At 42.6% G+C, this 17466-nt stretch overlaps 1 protein-coding gene across 4 annotated transcripts in view; it reads right to left on the reverse strand.

The window, feature by feature from the left end:
- Positions 1-274: 274 nt before the first annotated feature.
- The window catches only part of SHROOM3 (shroom family member 3), a 318758-nt gene continuing 301566 nt past the window's right edge, over positions 275-17466 (reverse strand). For all 4 annotated transcript variants that reach the window (XM_069236827.1, XM_069236829.1, XM_069236828.1 and 1 more), the window contains 2 exons: positions 6953-7225; positions 275-2661 (listed from right to left, as the gene is read on the reverse strand). In XM_069236827.1, the coding sequence (XP_069092928.1) occupies positions 2314-2661; positions 6953-7225 (621 nt within the window). In that variant the 3' untranslated portion in view covers positions 275-2313. The remainder of the gene's footprint in view (positions 2662-6952; positions 7226-17466) is intronic.

A 17466-nucleotide genomic window follows, 5' to 3' on the forward strand; every position in this document is an offset into this window, starting at 1 on the left:
TAGGGTAACTTTTCAGCCATTTTTGTGATTTTCGCAAATTGGAGTTTGATCTAGCCGGTGAAGATTTGCTAGTAAGAGAGTGAATGTGTATGCGACTGTAAGGTGAATGGGTTGTGGGTGAATGCTTTTGGTGTTTGATGGGTGGGAGAGACTGTAAGTGCAGCAGTACCACATTGCTTATGCCTCTCCTAGAATGGTTGACTGGCCCATCGTCCAGCACAATACTTGGCCTATCAATGGATTGGCTGCTTCAGAACGGAGAAAATTAAATGCATTTCATGACAGGAACGATATTTATTTTATCTTTAAAAAAACGTGTTAGGTTGCACACATGCCAACATTTTTTATCATTCAACGGGGCAATCACCATTTATTAATCCATAATAATTTACTTTAATCCTAGAAAAAGATGCCGTACATTTCCACAACAATAAAAGTACCACCTTTTGCAAATGTTTTTACATCCTACATTACTGAAATTATAACTCGGGCAGAGGGTGCCTCAAGGTAATAGACAAAGTGAGGAGCATTGGCTTTCAGCACTGTCAGACAAGTGTGCTTAGCTTTCCATGAATTTTTTTTTTTCCTTCTGTAACTATTTTGCACAGTGGAAAATCTCTCAAAGTTTGAGAAACTGAGGCATTAGAATGTGATAATCATTGGAAAGCACCAAAATCTGCAATGTTGAACTCTGTTCGTGATTTTTGGCATTTTACCTGCAACTAGCAGTTGAAGGCACTGGCAAAGTCACAATTTCAATAATAGTTGATTCAAATGGGTATTCTAAAATACGAAGTGGTGTGCAAATCAGAGCAAATAACTTCAAACCTTGGTTAATCAGTCAAAGTTTCACATACAATTGCTGCCATTCTCCAAACTGAAATCCTATACATTTCAACAGATATTTCACAGAAACACGTTTACAATGCTTTTTTCAAAGCCTTCAATACATTTGGTAGAGAAATATTGGGAGCCTTTTCAAAAAAGTGGAGTGTGCCAACAGCATTTATCTTCAGGTAAGCAGATATATGAAAAGTGCGCATGGGCTAGACAGCGCCACCTAAACCGAGGGCCTATATTTCCCTGGCCGCAGGGCAAGTGAGTAGATGGCCAAGCGGAGAAACATCCATCCTATGGAGCAGGTAGGAAAAACACAACTGTTTTATGGAGGGTCATAGTAATATCACAGCAAATAACCTATCTCCCTTTGAGGCAAAACACAAATGAAGATGATCCTCCTCAATATGTAAACATGTTCTAACTGAAAGAAGGGTTATAGAAAGGGAGGCTCGGCCTTGGCTTACGCTCTCAGTTTAGAGCTGTGAGTTCAGACTGCAAAATTATTTTGATTATTCTCTGAAGGGACAGCAAAAAGTCCCTGGAGGGGGCCTGGGCCCCCCCTCTCCGCACTGCGGGGGCTGTGGGAGTCCTTGTTACGCCACTGACTCTACTGCACATTTAAATCTCATTGCAAAATTAAAAAGTAGAGTCAGTGTGCACTGAACCCTGCGGAGCACAACTGCCTCACAGAGTTCTCATTTTCTGCGTTCAGTCACCCCACACGCACAGAAGCAACAAGTGAATAGGATTTCATGAAATCTCCAGACAGTTATCTCTTTGCCCGTAAACTTTTTAACATAATAAAAATGTTTTAAAAAACTCATTGTGAGAGCTGCTGTAAAAGCAGCAAAACTGGTGACGCTGCAAGGGTGGGGTATGAAAGTTTAACTTTGCTGGTCAAAAGTTCCTTCACAAGGACACTTCACTAATGACGCCATCCCAAGCGCAGAGATGACAGCGTGGAAGCGCTGTGTTGTATAATATTGAGATATTTAGACTAGACGGCTGTCTGTGGGGTATACAATTTTGTTAATCGGTTTACGTGAAGAAAAGCATTGCCTACATCACAAAACAGAACCAAGCAAAGATTCAACTATGTACAGTTACATATTTCTTACACACGTTTTTTTTTTATAAATAGCATATAGGCGTTTTTAAATTCTTCATCTGTCATCCTTCATTGAGTAGTAGAGTTTGCCGCCTGAAGTTAACCAGGGCCCAGGTATGTCAGGGCCCTGCAAAGTCTTCTTGGCAATTGTACATTAAAAGTGGATCTGACAAAGGAAAAACACGAGGCTGTAGGTTTCCGGTTTAACCTGTGCTGCACTGCTAGAGGGATCCAACCTTCTACTTAGTACAAGCTATGAAAGAAAGTAATCCTCCCTTCTTCATTCATGGGAGAATCCGATTCAGTATTTATGAAGTAATTCGGTTTAAATTACAGGACATTTGCCCAGATCCATTTGGAAAATGTTAAAGTGAAGAGGTGACTGGTGGAAGTAAATGGACTCCCGCCCCGGAAGTGGCGCGTGTCCCTGTGGAAGGCACTGCACCCCTAGAGCTGTGCTCCAAAGGGAGGCTCTCTGTTAGGCACTTAAGCTGCTCCTGGCCCAGTTTGATCTTGTCGTCCAGCTCTCTCTGCTCAATTAAGAGGGCCGATTTCATTTTGACAAAGTGCTGGTAATCCAAGAACTGCTCCTCAGAGAGGTACTTGCCCAAAATATCCAGAACCACTCTCTCTCTCCGGTCGAGATTTTCTTTTAGCTCTCTTGCATCTTCATGTTGGCCAACCAAAATCTTCCTCTTGTTACTCAGGGTGTCCTAGCATTTAAAAAAGAGAAGTAAAACATGCTGTGAACGGTTCCGTGTCTGAATGAAGAGTACATTAAGAAATGCATTTCTTGTATTTTCTATGCTTACAATTAGTTTGCCAGGCTAAAGACAGCACAATTGCACTGCACAACTCCTGTTACGCTTGACCTTAAACAAGCACAGGACCATTAATGACAAATAGCTGTCCAAAGTCGTTGTTAGGGAAAATTAGATACATTTGTCATCCATATTGAAAAAATAACTTAATTACCATGTTTTTTTCTTCTATTTCTTCTCCCACAGCACCCTACGCACAAACGCACCATTACGCCATGCACGTGTGAGCCCATTTGCCTGTTCCACTTTACTCCGTGAGTCTGCAGCCTAACAGTGGACAAAAGCATAAGGGCCTAAGTGGGGCATGAGGGCAGAGAACCACTGAGGCTGGGGGGTGAAACTCGGGATTCCTGAATAGAACACAGACCTTTTAAACCTGGTGAGACTGGCTTGCTGCTCATGAGGGGAGGAGAAACGAACTGTCTGTTACTGACTAAGAGGAGAGGCCGCTGACTAATGAGAGACCGGAAAAGTGAAGTATGGTCAAATCTTTAGCCAATCGTACATCTACAGTTCCTATCATTCTGCGCCCTGGTGATTTCACTAACAATGAGAAAAGCAAAACTGTGAGTGCCAGTATGGAAAGATCAACACAGACTGTGTGCTTGTGTATGTGCATGGGACAAATCTGCGCTGTCCAGGAAGATCTTAAGGCTCACTTTGCTTTCCACTCTGGTAGTCATAGTTCAGCGTTTATCATTGGAAACAAGAGAACTATACATTTCAAACTGGGCTGTGCTGTAGTCTAACGTGCTAGGGTTAGATACATAAGGCTACTTTAGATTTCTGTTAAATTATTAGTTGATCCTCAAATTTCCCTTCACACCAGTGACTTATAAGAAAGCTTGTGAAACAAAGGTATTAGCGCATACAAATGCTTTACTAAATAAGACTGTACACATCCACCTTGGTTCATCTTTAATGACACTGGGAGCTTCAGCTTCTCACAGACATCCATAACCCTCTCAAAAACTGGTTCACCAACCTGAATTTTAATGGCATTACCTTTCAATGTGCCAAGACATCTCTCCCAGTAATTATTCTCTTCATTAAGTTTAGGGGCATCAAAGTGCATTAACACATTCCCATTCCCAACAATGGCTCACTCAAACACTGTATCACCTCCATGGACTACAGTACACAAAACGTCATTGCCCTTCCAACAATGGTTCTGTTCCACTGACCTTAACAGCATCAACCTTCCAAAGATGGATCACCCCATTTCACTTCAATGACTTTTCCCTCCAACAGGCTACTATCATCCTCCCAGCAATAGTTCACTTCCAGAAAGTCAATGGAATAAACCCCTCTGCATCAGCTCTTCAGCAACAGATCAACTTTATTTTGACTACATTATTAATGGTAAAATAGATTTTCTGGTGTGTCTAAAAGAGGACAATTATATCAGATCCATCTTACACTTTTACCTTTGACCAATTGCCTATCATCTCAGATTATGAAATATATTGAACCTATAATCAGATTAGATATAAGAGCATACCAAAGGGCATACACACTGTTGGATGGAATGCCTGCAAATGTAGTGCACATCTCCTGAAAATGTCTTTGCAGAGGGAGGATTTAAAGTTTAGTTGTCTGATCTGAGCAGGCTAAGAGTGGAGTCAAGGGTAATCACCGATTATTGACTGGATGATGCACTTGATGGAGAGAACTGCCTGGAAAATTAAGATAACAAGAAAATGGCCTTCCAGTTGACACCAAATAATTCCTGTCTCGGTACTGGAGAGGGGTGCCCCCAGCTTTACCTTCAACCATTTGCTCCAATATTTTTCTCCAAACCTAAATACTCTAGTTACCACTGATCCTCGTGGGCTATTGAGGGCTACAGGAAGTTAATGAACTGTCAGAAAAGCATGTTGGCAGTGTGGAACTTCTCTTTTGTGTCTAGATGGGAAAAGAATATGTAGTAGAGGAAGCATTGATCTGCATGGAAGAAAATCAAAGAACCAGTTACAAATATGGCATAAAAGTGCACAAGGGCATGTGGAGAGAGGAGGCGTAGCTGCTGCAGAAACACCCAGGGGACTGGTTGAAAGTGGGTATTTTGCTCTTCACTAGGAATAGCGTTGTGTGGGACGTGCTACAGCTGGAAACTATGCCGGAACAAGTCCTGAAAATGTGAAGATTTGTTGTGAATACATACGTTTCCTGTTCCGATGGGTAAAGCTCCCTGCTGCAAGTGAGCAACAAATGGAAAATATTTGCAAACTCCTGCTGTTTCAAAAGCCGTTCCACACCACTTCGGGAAATTTTGAGAAACATATATTTTGATTTTGCTGCGTGCCCCCATTTAACCAAGTTATTCCAATTTCTTTTTGATACATCTCTATAGTCCACCGTCAAATTATCTGCATTTGTGTTACATTTTACTTATTAGCATTCTAATATTTTATCGAACTTGGTTTAAACCTTTCAACTTTGTTATTTCTTTGCAGTAATATTATTTTAGCAGGTTTTGGAAAATTAATATATGTGGTGGTAAGGTTCAAGCACAAAAAGTACAAACCTGGAAGTTCAGCTTCTGAAAAATGTGAGTTATGGGGGGCATTCTTTAAACCTTGTAACCTGCAGCAGAAGCAGACCAGAAGGGGAATGCCGAATAAGGGCCGGAAAACGTGTTCCAAAGCATCTGCCCGCTAATCACAGACGTCTGCAAAGGCAAACAATCTCTGTATAAAAAGGTGGGATTGGAGGTGCATCGTTGAAAAATTCTGTGGTACCACAACGGGCAACAAAAGAGAGGCAATAATCCGAAGGAAAGGTGCCTCAGACGTTAGTTTAAGAGACTATCACTTCTATGGTTTAGCCCACAGTTGACATGCTCGTTGCTGTCGTATGACTGACACATAATTTGCAACATTGTAGGTTTGAACTGTAAGTGTATCTGTGTTTTCCCAATTTGAAGAGAGTGGATTGTTCTCCACCAGCCCATGCATTATTAGCATTTTTTAAACATGCACACCAGTGATAAGTGTGTAAACTACACCCCTGACATTGGATGTTTAGTCTCTGCAGTGTGAGGCCTCAAATCTGTCTACCTCATGCCACAAAGTTGGCATCTGGTTCTCTTCTTCAGTTATGATTTGCTGCTTCAGTACAGCAAATTTCTGCCTCCTACGACCCACTGTTCACAAGTATTTAAAAGCATGTTTTAGCCCACCCTTTAAATGCCGCTTTAATACTTTTTTTAGCCTACATAATTCTGTAACTGACTACTATACTCGGCTACGATCTGCTCCCAGCTGTACCACGAACCACCTAAATTCTAAAGGGCATATTGCACTTGCTCTTGAATTTCCATATTCAATAGTCTATGCTGAAGGGAGCAGTAAATGATGCTGATGTTCCCTTTTAGTTACGTAAGAGTTTTCAATTTTGCCCAAGCATAACTGTGAGTGGCGCAGCCAGGTTTCTTGTCATCCTTATCATGCCGTAATGTTGTGCCCGCCTATGATGTGTGAAGCATTGCTACCACATTGACACAATACATGTGTGATTGATATGCTCAGCGATAAGAGTTTACATTTCTGTATCTGTTTGAAGGCCTTCTCCTTATTTTCTCACGACTTCAAAATCCTGCCCCTGTGTAACTCCCCTGTTCCTTTCTCATCACATGCTGTCCACTGGATCCCTGGATACAAAAATGTATAATTGCATGCCTTTGTGCCTCTGCTTGTGCAACCTATGCTCATTTTGGGTTAAGGGCATCACCTTGTCACCCATTTCAGAGACTCAATATATATTTTACCTTTGTTAATGAACATTTTAAGATTTTGTATTGTTTTACAGGCAAAATGTCCTTTAGCAGTTATGACAACCCCAGATCCTTTCCTAAGCCTTTGTTCTATATTTTTTAGCTCATTCTGAAAGAACCAAGTTTATTAGCACAACACTAGTTTCCCAAGAAGGTTCCTATTAATCTACAGTGATGAAAGCATTGGGGATAGATTACTGACAGGATTTTTTACGTGACCCCATAGCTCTAGGAGACCCCTCGGTACAACCTCTATGACAGTGGCTCATATGGTGCACACCACGACTCCAGCAGGATTATGTTTCACTTTGTTACTTAGGGGAAGTTATAGATCCATCAGAGGTGTGCATTTGTAACAATTATATGAGAATATCTGTGGCTAATTCATGCCAATGTAATTAGACATACCTTCTCATCAGCTGTGGCATCTTCACCCAAATTGTTAAGCACATTCTCAATTCGAGCCAGGCGTCCAGAAAGAGAGAGGAGGAGATTCACCACTTTGTCTAGATCTCCGATGAACATCTTGTACTTGTCAAACTCGTTCGGTTTGCAGAGCCCCTTAATCAGAATTTCAACATCGTCACCCAGAGCATTGTTGAGTTTAATATCAGCCATCAAGGTCTCCTTTGCTTCATGTAAAATATCCAACTTATGGCTCAGGCTGCTGATGAGTTCATTCTACAAGAGACAAAGACAGTCTAACTGTGAACAAAAACTTAGTCTAAATCTCCAGTATCTAAGGCAGCGCATCATGCTGATCAGTTTAGTCGACATGACACTGTGTTCATTATGTACTACATCTCCCTTGTATTACTTTTGTCCCCTCTTCAGCCACCTTCCCCAGCAAGCAAACGTAAGAAGACTACCCAATACACTATAAAACAGTTCTCCATCGTGGCTAAAACAGAAGCGACTCTTGAAGCATGTTCTCTTAATGGCTGTACGCCACAATATCACGGTCAAGCCGATCGACCTGCTCACTTATCGGCTCCATGATATTGGCTGCCAACATCCTGTCAAGGTAAGCATACTCAGGGAAGCTCTACTATGCTTAACTGAGCATTGACATATCTTGACTACGTGTTGGTAGTTGATATTGTGGAATCCTTACAAGCACAGTTCAATATTTAAATTTGTATATCATGATATTGCCCTCTCTCAATCAACGGCAATCATGAAAGAAAGGTGAAGAACCCCGACAAATAATATTTATAGTGCTAAGATGCAGTAAAATGTTCTTTAACAATTCCTACATAATATACCAGAGTGCTGGGATTTCTACATATGCACTGCACATAATTTCTTGTTAATGTCTTCTAGAGTTCTGATACTTGCAGTCTCCTGACAATGACACCAATGCTAATCTTTAATAATAAGGTAATTCTGCCACCTTCTGCTTTCACAATACCTCTCTGTAAACACTGGTAAAAACTAATGCCCTTGTCAGTTTATTTCATTTGAAAATTGTTTTCTAGATTACCCATGGCGGCTCATGGTTAACCATGGGCCTCAACGCCTCCGTTTTGATGCAACAAGTCTTATGTACCCTTTGGTACCGCAACCACCTTGTTGGGAATTACCTGATTTATCTTCTCATTTTTACGACACAAAACGTCATTAAGTTGACATTAACATGTTCAAATATACGATTATTATACTAAACTATTACAGAATCTAAGCAAAGTAAGCATAGTCCTTGAAAGGATAAATTTACTGAACACAGCGAAGATCGAACCCACATACAAGAACACAAAAGAAATGAAGAGTAAGTAAACAAGCTGTATGGAGCAGAGGACTCAACTACATGTATAAATCTGTAAAACCTCCCACAGCTCCTTATAATAAAGAATGAGGCTACTATGCGAAAAGTTATGTTTTCTATCTATGTAAAGGCTAAAGTAATCTCCATAATCCAATTATATGACTTTGGGTGATAAGAAAATACATTCTTTTAGAATGAATATATTCACAAACACCTATGCTCGGGTACATACCTTTTCTCTAACATAGTTAAAGTCAGTTGCATCAGATTTTAATGCAATACAGGTAACTGCGGAGTAACTAATTCCAGTTCCACAATTTTTGATGCAATGTGTGGAATTTCACATTTTGCTAGTCACAACTATTATTTTGAATTTAGTGGAGTTCATTTCAAATCTCTGTCCAAGCAAAGAAGATAGAACACTTCTGACCGGCTATGCAGGAGTTCACCTTATGTGCAATAAAGGCCCACTTGTATGTACAGAGCTAAAGCAATTAGAACCAGAGAACGGGACCAGAGAACAAGGTAAACACAATCAGCTCCCACATTGGAACGTCATTTCTCTAAAAAGACTTGGTGCCAACATGGAACCCCATTTAGCAGCACAGGTGACTGAGCTTTCCCTGGTCAATTATCCCCAATAAAAGCAGCACTTGTAGGCGGTTGCCCTAAAGAGACATTGCTATCAGTTGGGCTAGAAGAGGATCAAATCCGAGATCTTTAAAAGTTAATTACAATTTTGCTTGGCGAACAGTGCTGAACACAGGTCCCCACTCTTTAAGGATCTGATAGAATTTTCTGTGCATTACTTTTAGTAAATAACTACAAGACAAAAGACAGGTCTACAGAAAACTTATGTGTGCCCTCATGAGACCAATTTCTCGCCTTAGATTTTTTTCCATGTTGTTTTTTGTGGAACACCTTGGGTGAAGAAAGACAAAAGGCTGAGAGGCTGAAAGTTGTCAATTGCCACAATCAGACTCTTCTCCCATGATTTCAGTAAAACTTCTGCATTGCATTAAATAATATAGACTGCCCAGCAGTCAGCTAAAAAATAGCATTCAGAATTAAGTCACTTGAGACAAGTGCTAGGACTAGAGCCTCCTTCTCTCACCAAGGGCACAATCATAACATTTGCATCAGATAAGGAGTGTAATTGGGACAGATGGTTCGAGCTTTGAAGGTCTTGTTTACCCTCGTGAAGCTTACTCTATAGGAGTTAACCACTTTTGTTTATTCTCAGCCATTCCATCAACCATAAACAGCCTAAAGTTACTAGTCTCTTTTTGCATTGCTTCTCAATGGGATTCAAGTGCCCATCTGTTTGATCGTGGCCCTTATATTATTTCCTGTACTGTAGCTATTTACTCTCAGTCACTGTATACTAAAACTTCCCAAGTTTTCTTTTTTTAAATGTAGGGTGGGATGTTTAGTGAACTGATAAATGCAGTGTTCCGAAGGTCATGAATTATATTGACAAGGTAGACTCAGCCTTCCGTGTTCCGTAGGTCGGTAAATTAAGTACTATATATTGTGTAAAAGTAATGTCAGCTGTTTACAACACTTTGATATGGCAAAAATGTGGTATCTAGAGCTAAAGATGTTTCTACATTCCTTATCGAGAGAGGACAGTAAAGCTTTTAAGTTTTCCCACGTGATTACTGACATCCAGCTCACTCCACTGCCTACTTAAATAAACATTAGGAAAACATGTCTAACACTGGTAGGGGTTGTCTCTTTCAACACAGGACACAAAGGTAAGCAGGGTTCCCTACACATAAAACCTCCTACAGAGAACTGAAGTCTAAATATTGCAGCTGTAGGAAAGTATCCTCTTTTTGGCATGGTTACCCCCACTTTTTGCCTGTTGTCATTTTGTTTGCTAACCAGGACCCCAGTGACTGTGCTCTCTCCCTTTAAACTTGGTTGCTTGGACCACAGACACCCCACATGTGGAATACTGGTGCCTCCTTGTAAGTCCCTATTATATGGTACCCAGGGCATTGAGGCACCTGGGGTCCCCCATGGGCTGCAGCATGTATTATACTACCCATAGGGAGCCCATGCAAAGTGTATCTGCAGGCCTGCCACTGTAGCCTGCGTGAAAGGGTGCATGCACCCTTTTCACTACAGGTCACTGCACCACGTCACTGTAAGTCACCCCTATGGTACAGGGGTGTGGAATTTATTAAAATATCTACTTGTCCACGGGACAGGTTGCTTCTCAAATCTACTTGTCCTGTAAAAAGATCTACTTGTCCCTTTGGTGCCATGTAGTGTGGCGCCTAATTATGGCAGCAATCTCATTATGTATGAGCTCTGATAATAACCTCTCTGATTATGCCAGGGCTACTACCATAGTAGGGCTTGAATACTTGCAGTTTCAATCCCTACTGTAGCAATTTCCTTATTTTTCCACCTTTCTGCAGATCTGCATACTGGGGCTGGAGGAAGCAGTAAGCAATAGTTCCAGGGCTGGAATGCCTTTGAGTCTGCAGACCTACTAACCTGCATGTTTTAAAGATCTTCACCAGCTTCTCTCTAATATTTTCCCATAATAAGAAAGGTTGGACATTTACTCCTGACAATGGCAGAATTAGAACTTCTTCCAGGGTTGGGAAGAAAGTGGCTGGAGGGAAAATGAACTTGCAAATGCTCAATAGATTTTCACATAAGCAAATCTACACATGCGTATTTACCCATGCTAAAATACAGTTCACAAATATTTTATAGGGGTACGACATATACCATGGGTGCACTTTTGTGACTTTCTTTAAGAATTTGGGGCCACATGTAGGTAGGTTCAGATTTGCGACCCGCAAATTGCGAGTCGCAAATCCGAATGTAGGATGGTGTCCCTGACACAATCCGTGATTCGCAAGGGCTTCGCAAATGCACACCTCATGAATAATCATGAGGTGGGTCGCAATTTGCGACCCCCTTGCGAATGGCGGCCTCATAGGGATGGTGGCCTGCTGGAGACAGCAGACCACCATGTCTGTGACTGCTTTTCAATAAAGCAGTTTTTTTTTTTTTTTTAATGCAGCCCGTTTTCCTTAAAGGAAAACGAGATGCATTACAAAAACGAAAAATGAAACGTTTTCGTTTCATTTTTTCAGAGCAGGCAGTGGTCCTGCGGACCACTGCCTGCTCTGAAAAAATGTTTACAGTGACATTCACAATGGGGAAGGGGCTCCAGGGGGACCCCTTCCCTTTTGTGAAAGTGTTAGCACCCATTTGAAATGGGTGCAAACTGCGATTGGTTTGCGCCAGCGTTCGCAAAACAATCCTACATTGCACTGCGAGTCGCAATTAAGAAGGGAACACCCCTTCCTAATTGCGAGTCGCAAACCCGTTTTGCGATTCGGTAACCAGGTTACCGAATCGCAAAACTGGGTTTGTGCACCGCAATGTGCTTTTTGCACGTCGCAAACAGCGAAAGTCGCTGTTTGCGACATGCAAAAAGCTACCTACATGTGGGTCTTGGTCCCTAATTAGGTCTGGTGTTAAAGACATTTTGTTTTTATTAAACTTCTATTTCTCTCTCTTTCGGCTGGCTTTACTGTGAGTGATTGCATTCTTCTCTTCCACAAGGAGCATATTGGCCCACAAAGTAGTTTTGTTCAGTGTCAGGAACTACAGTGGCAATCAGTGACGTAACGAAACTGGAGGGTGCCCCTTTGCAAAGAACATGGAGGAGCCCCCTCTCCAGACCTTTGTTATGCCACTGGTGGCAACGTGCGCTTTTAGAGTTCAAAAACGTTTTGGTTTTTTTTTGCCAGTATTTGTTACAATGTTGAGGGCCTGGTAGCTCCCACAACAATATAGTGTTACAAAAGCCATGTCAAAACAAGACACGCATTGATGAAACTAAAAGACTTATAAAAATATGTCAGATCAGTTGGCTTTGTCAGTGTTTGTTTATTTTCATGCTTCCCATAATCGTGTTGAAAATGGTTACACTGATTTTCCATTAGAAATATTTTTGGGAAATACTAGCATGCATCAAAACATTTTACTAAATGACACCTCATTTGCATCTAATCAGAGAGCATTCTGGGAGCATTATACTTAGCCTCATAGCCTAAACTTTTCAAACATGTGTATACACGTTTTTTTTATTTGTACTGGAACCAACGTCAGTAGTGAAGTGTGACCTTAAAACATTTATTTACAGCACTCACCCTAATAATGAAGGTTTTCAAATAATGAACCATAAATACAAGTTCGAACAGCATTATCTTTTGGAAACACATTACCTCAACTGTAGAGAGTTCCACTCTCTGTAAACAGGCAGCCAAAGGGTTTGTGCTGCAGAGGGTTGGGCCTACTTGTCCCAAGGACAAAGTAAACATAAAAACTTGTGTCCTTGACCCCAAACAAGATGTCATGGGTGTTGGGCGATAGGAATTCCACATCCCTGTGGTAGCATGAGCAGAGGTGCCCTCACAAACTCCAGCTTCATTTTCATGGGCTCTGTGAGTCCTGGGATGCATTTTTACGGGTTTACTTGACATAGGTACCTGCTACATAATGGTAACTCTGAACCTGGGCATGTTTGGTATCAAACATGTCGGAATCATACCCCAATACTGTTGCCAGTATTGGAAGAATTATTCCATGCACTCTGGGGGCTGCTTAGAGGACCCCCAGGATTGCTCCTACCAGCTTTCTGGGGTTTTCTCAGCAGCCCAAGCTGCTGCCACCCCTCAGATGGGTTTCTGCCCTCCTGGTGCTTGAACAGCTCAAGCCCAGGAAGGCAGAACAAAGGATTTCCTTTGGAAGAGGGAGGAAACACCCTCTCCCTTTGGAAATAGGTGTTACGTGGCTTAGAAGAGATAGCCTCCCCAAGTCACTGGTATGCTTTGAAGAATACATTTGCTTCCCTCCTTGCATAAACCAGTCTGCATTGGTACAGGGACGTCCAGTCCCTGGCACAAAACTGGACAATGGAAAGGGGAGTGACCACTCCACTGTCCATCACCACCTCAGGGGTGGTGCCCAGAGTTCCTCCAGAGGACTCCTTGATTCTGCCATCTTGAATCCACAGTGGGCAGGGGCCTCTGGGAGCATCTTAGTGGCCAGGTCAGGCAGGTGTTGTCAGAGCCCCCTCCTGATAGAAGGTTACCTGGCTAGGTGACCAATCCCCATTCCAGGGCTATTTAGGCTCTCCCTCTTGGGTGGGTCCTCAGATTCGACTTGCAAGATTCCAACAGGACTCCTCTGCAACGTCTACTTCAACTTATGGCCACTGGAACTTCAACTGGACTTCACAGGAACCTACAATCTGCAGCTCCAGTGATGACTTCTCCCTGCAACATTGTTTCTCCGGCTCCTTCCAGCAACTTCAACATTTCCCCAGCTGTGAATCCTCTGAGGGCGGCAAGTCTTCAGTCTGCACAAGAAGCAAGAAGGAATCTCCCTTAGAGTGAAGGAGTCACCAACTACAACAACAATCGACTGCGTGGATCTCTTCTCATCCTGAGATATGTGGATCCTGCATCATGGGTGGTGGTCTGGAGTGGCCTGGAGTGGTCCCCTCTGACAGCTTTCCAACTTTGGTGAAGGTAAGCCCTTCCTTCCCACACAGGACAGTACCCCAGTGAATTGTGTCTCTTGCAGCTACCAAGGCCTGTTGGCATCTCCTCCAAAGGATCTTCAGGCTCTGTGTAGCCCCAGCCCACAGCACTCTTCCCTGCAATGCACAGCCCTCTGCATGCTTCTCCTGCAGCATGGGACCCTCCTTTAGTTGTGCTGCGTGGGCCTCTCTGCGAGTCTTCTGTGGTGACTGCCTTTTCTTCTGTGGACTCTCTGCCCTGGGACTCCCCCCACCCCCCATGGGTTGAGTCCCCCTGAACCTTGCTGTTCCCTGGCAGCCCCACTTTTTCTCTACTGCAACTCTTGCCTTTGCCAATGCTTGTTGCTGGCTTTTCCACGCCACAGACTGCAATCTTCCTTCCGATGTGGGATATTGTCTGCACCCTCCAGGAACTCTTCACCGACTCTTGGGCTGCATTCCTGACAGTCTTCGTTCCACCGTTGACTACCTGCTGCAACCATAGACGGGTGGGTAGTGGCTCCTGCAACGGCCAGACACTTCCACGAGATCTGGACTTGGTCCCTTTCTCTTTCAGTCCTTCCTCTTCAGGAATCCATCAGTGGTCTCTTGCAGTCTTGTGTGGGTGTTGCATTTTCCTTATTTCAGTCATTTTGGTAGTTTGGGAAATATCCAGTAACTTACTCCTTTCTTCCTGGTCGCTGGGGGGCACTCTGGTACTTACCTTTGGGGTTTCCTATTTCCTCCAGCTCACCTATACCGATTTCACTTCCATGGGTGGGGACTCAACTTTTACGTTCTACTTTTTTTATGTATGGTTTGGTCCCCCAGACCTTTTTTATTTCCTATTGCTTTTCACTGTTTTCTTTTACTTTTTATGCCTATTCCCTGATTGTTATTGTACGTATATAGTGTGTTTACTTACCTCCTATTGGAGTATTGCCTATCTAGTATTTTAGTACTTGTGTCACTAAAATAAAGTACCTTTCATGTAAGGTTCTTTCATGTGTGCAAGTGTTGTGTGACTACTGTGGCATTGCAGGATCTTTGCATATCTTCTAGATAAGCTTTGGTGTCTCATTCACAGCTACCTCTAGAGAGCCTGGCTCCTAGACACTGCCCACACTTCACTAATAAGGGGATAACTGGACCTGGTATACCATAGGTACTCACCACACACCAGGCCAGCTTCCTACAGCAGTGGTTCCCGGCCCACTATTTTTGTTAAATATATCAGCTACTCACTCTCTTTTGCATTGATAGACTTCAAAATGAAAGTGCAGAGCTAGTTGGAGGGGCATATGATCACTCTACGCATGTTTTATTATGGCAAAAATAAAATAAAAACTAGTGATCTAGGGAAAGATTTGATTTAATTATGTGATGAGTCTGTGACTGCTCAAAATAAGGTACAGATCATGGGGGAACTCTTGTCCACCTGGCAATTAATGTCCTGAAGTCATATTGTATACCTCTTTTTTGAGAGCTGTTCTACATTCACCAGACCTACACCTGAGCGCAGTGACCTGTAAACTACCATGCGCTTGTTAGCATCCACTGCTTCTTGATTTCTGTCAAGAAAATCACCAGTCTTTGCATTCCACTCCCTAATGCCAGGGACCCATGAAGCCTCTTTTATGGAGTGGATCCACTACTAATGCAGTATATAAATATTAAACAGGATCACATTTAGTGAAACACGGCCTAATACTTTGAGAGCTGGAATAACTTTAAACATAAAATTCATCTATTTTACAATGGTATGTTTAAACTCAATCGAAGAACACCTATAACCATTCCTCGACTTGCTTAATCAGTGATTTGCTCTGGGTTCCCTACCAAAATTCACCGTGAGTCCCACAACCCACAGCTCCTGAAATATGGCCATATTGGAGATAAGCCCAGCTGAAGAGGCCCAACTAGGCAGAAACCGATCTTGGATTGCTTGTCTTCTGGTTTGTGGAGGAACTGACTTGCTGAACTGTTCCTACTGGAGTTAGACCAAGGATGATTTGCATATGACTGGTTTTAATCTGAGGTGGCATGATAGGTAAAATAATGATTTATTTATTTATTTCATAGCATTTATAAAGCGCATAGGACCAAAAGGTATTGAAGTGCTAGTGAAGCAGAGGAGAATCAAAGACAAAGATAAGAGCCAAGGGGTCCACCCTGGTATCAAGCCGCAGCTGTAACTTCACCTAGCGTGAGAGCAGCCAGGTTTTCAGCTGTTTCAGAAAACCTAGGTACCCCTAACTACTCTGGATGTCCTCAAGGAGAGAGTTCCACAGCTTACCGGCTGCGAATGCAAGGACTCTTTCCCACCACCTAGTTTTCCTGACTCGTGGTACCTAAACCGTGTGACGACCTGCCGACCTCAGAGGTTTTCTAGGGACATACCATTTGAATGACACCATCAGGTGCTCCAAACAGCAGTCATGTAAGGTTTTATGCATCAGACACAAGGCCTTAAAAGATACACGTTTCCTTATGGGCAACCAATGAAGTTGAGGTAGCTCTTCAGAGATAGAGGAATATTTGGGCAGCCCTAAGACTAACCGAGCGGCTGCATTCTGGATCATTTGTAATTTGTCTAGAGTGCTAATTTATGTTCAGATATAAGGCATCACAGTAGTTCAGTCAGAATGAAATAAGGGCCAGTACCACTGACACCCTAAGCTCTTTGGGCAACAGAGGCAAGATCTTTTTTTTAAATCAGAATCATTCAGAAGCATGAGGTGAACATTCTGTTCACCTGGGTGTCAAATGTTAAGGTATTATCAAACACCACACCCATTTTTTTCGTAACTGCTAATGGTACAGGGAGCGCACCACAGGTTTCAGGTCACCAATGTTCAAACCAAATAGAGCTATCCCTGCCAAACACAACAATCTCTGTTTTATTCCTATTCAGTTTTTAAAACATCCTATTCATCAAGCCATTGATTTCCTGCACACAGGCCTGGAACTTTTCCACAACCTCCTCCCAATTATTCATACTGGACACAATGATCTAGGTGTTGTCAGCATAAGACAACACCTGGAATCCAAAGTATTGAACTAGGTTAGCCAGGGGGTCCACATAAAGGTTGAATAAGGTCGGGCTCAAAGATGATCCTTGGGGCACCCAACACGGAAGCTGGAAGGGAGCGGCCCTGTAATCACCCACACTTACCCTGATAGTTCTATCAAGCAGAAATGATTCCAGCAGCTTTAAAGCCTCATCTCTCAAACCCACCTGCCACAGCCTTTGCACCATCAAAGCAGGGGAGATGATGTCAAAGGCTGCAGAGAGATCCAACAGAACCGGTATTGCAAAACCTCCCTGGTCCACTTTCATACGGATAGCATTTGCAGTGGCAAGAAGAGTATATTCTGTACTATGATTCTTCCTGAACACATTTTGATAAGCGTTCAGGAAGTCGTGATCCTGGAGGAATTTAGATAACTCCTGGGTTAAATGTCTTTCCAAGATCTTAGCCGGGAGGGGTAAAAGGGAGGTTGGGTGAAGATCCTTTGGTTTATTTTTTAACGGGATCACCACTGCTTCCTTCCAAGCCTGGGGATATATCCGTGTCTGCAGTACCTTTGAGAGGGTCT

Source organism: Pleurodeles waltl, chromosome 1_2 (genome assembly GCF_031143425.1).
Source record: "Pleurodeles waltl isolate 20211129_DDA chromosome 1_2, aPleWal1.hap1.20221129, whole genome shotgun sequence".
Taxonomy (NCBI): domain Eukaryota; kingdom Metazoa; phylum Chordata; class Amphibia; order Caudata; family Salamandridae; genus Pleurodeles; species Pleurodeles waltl.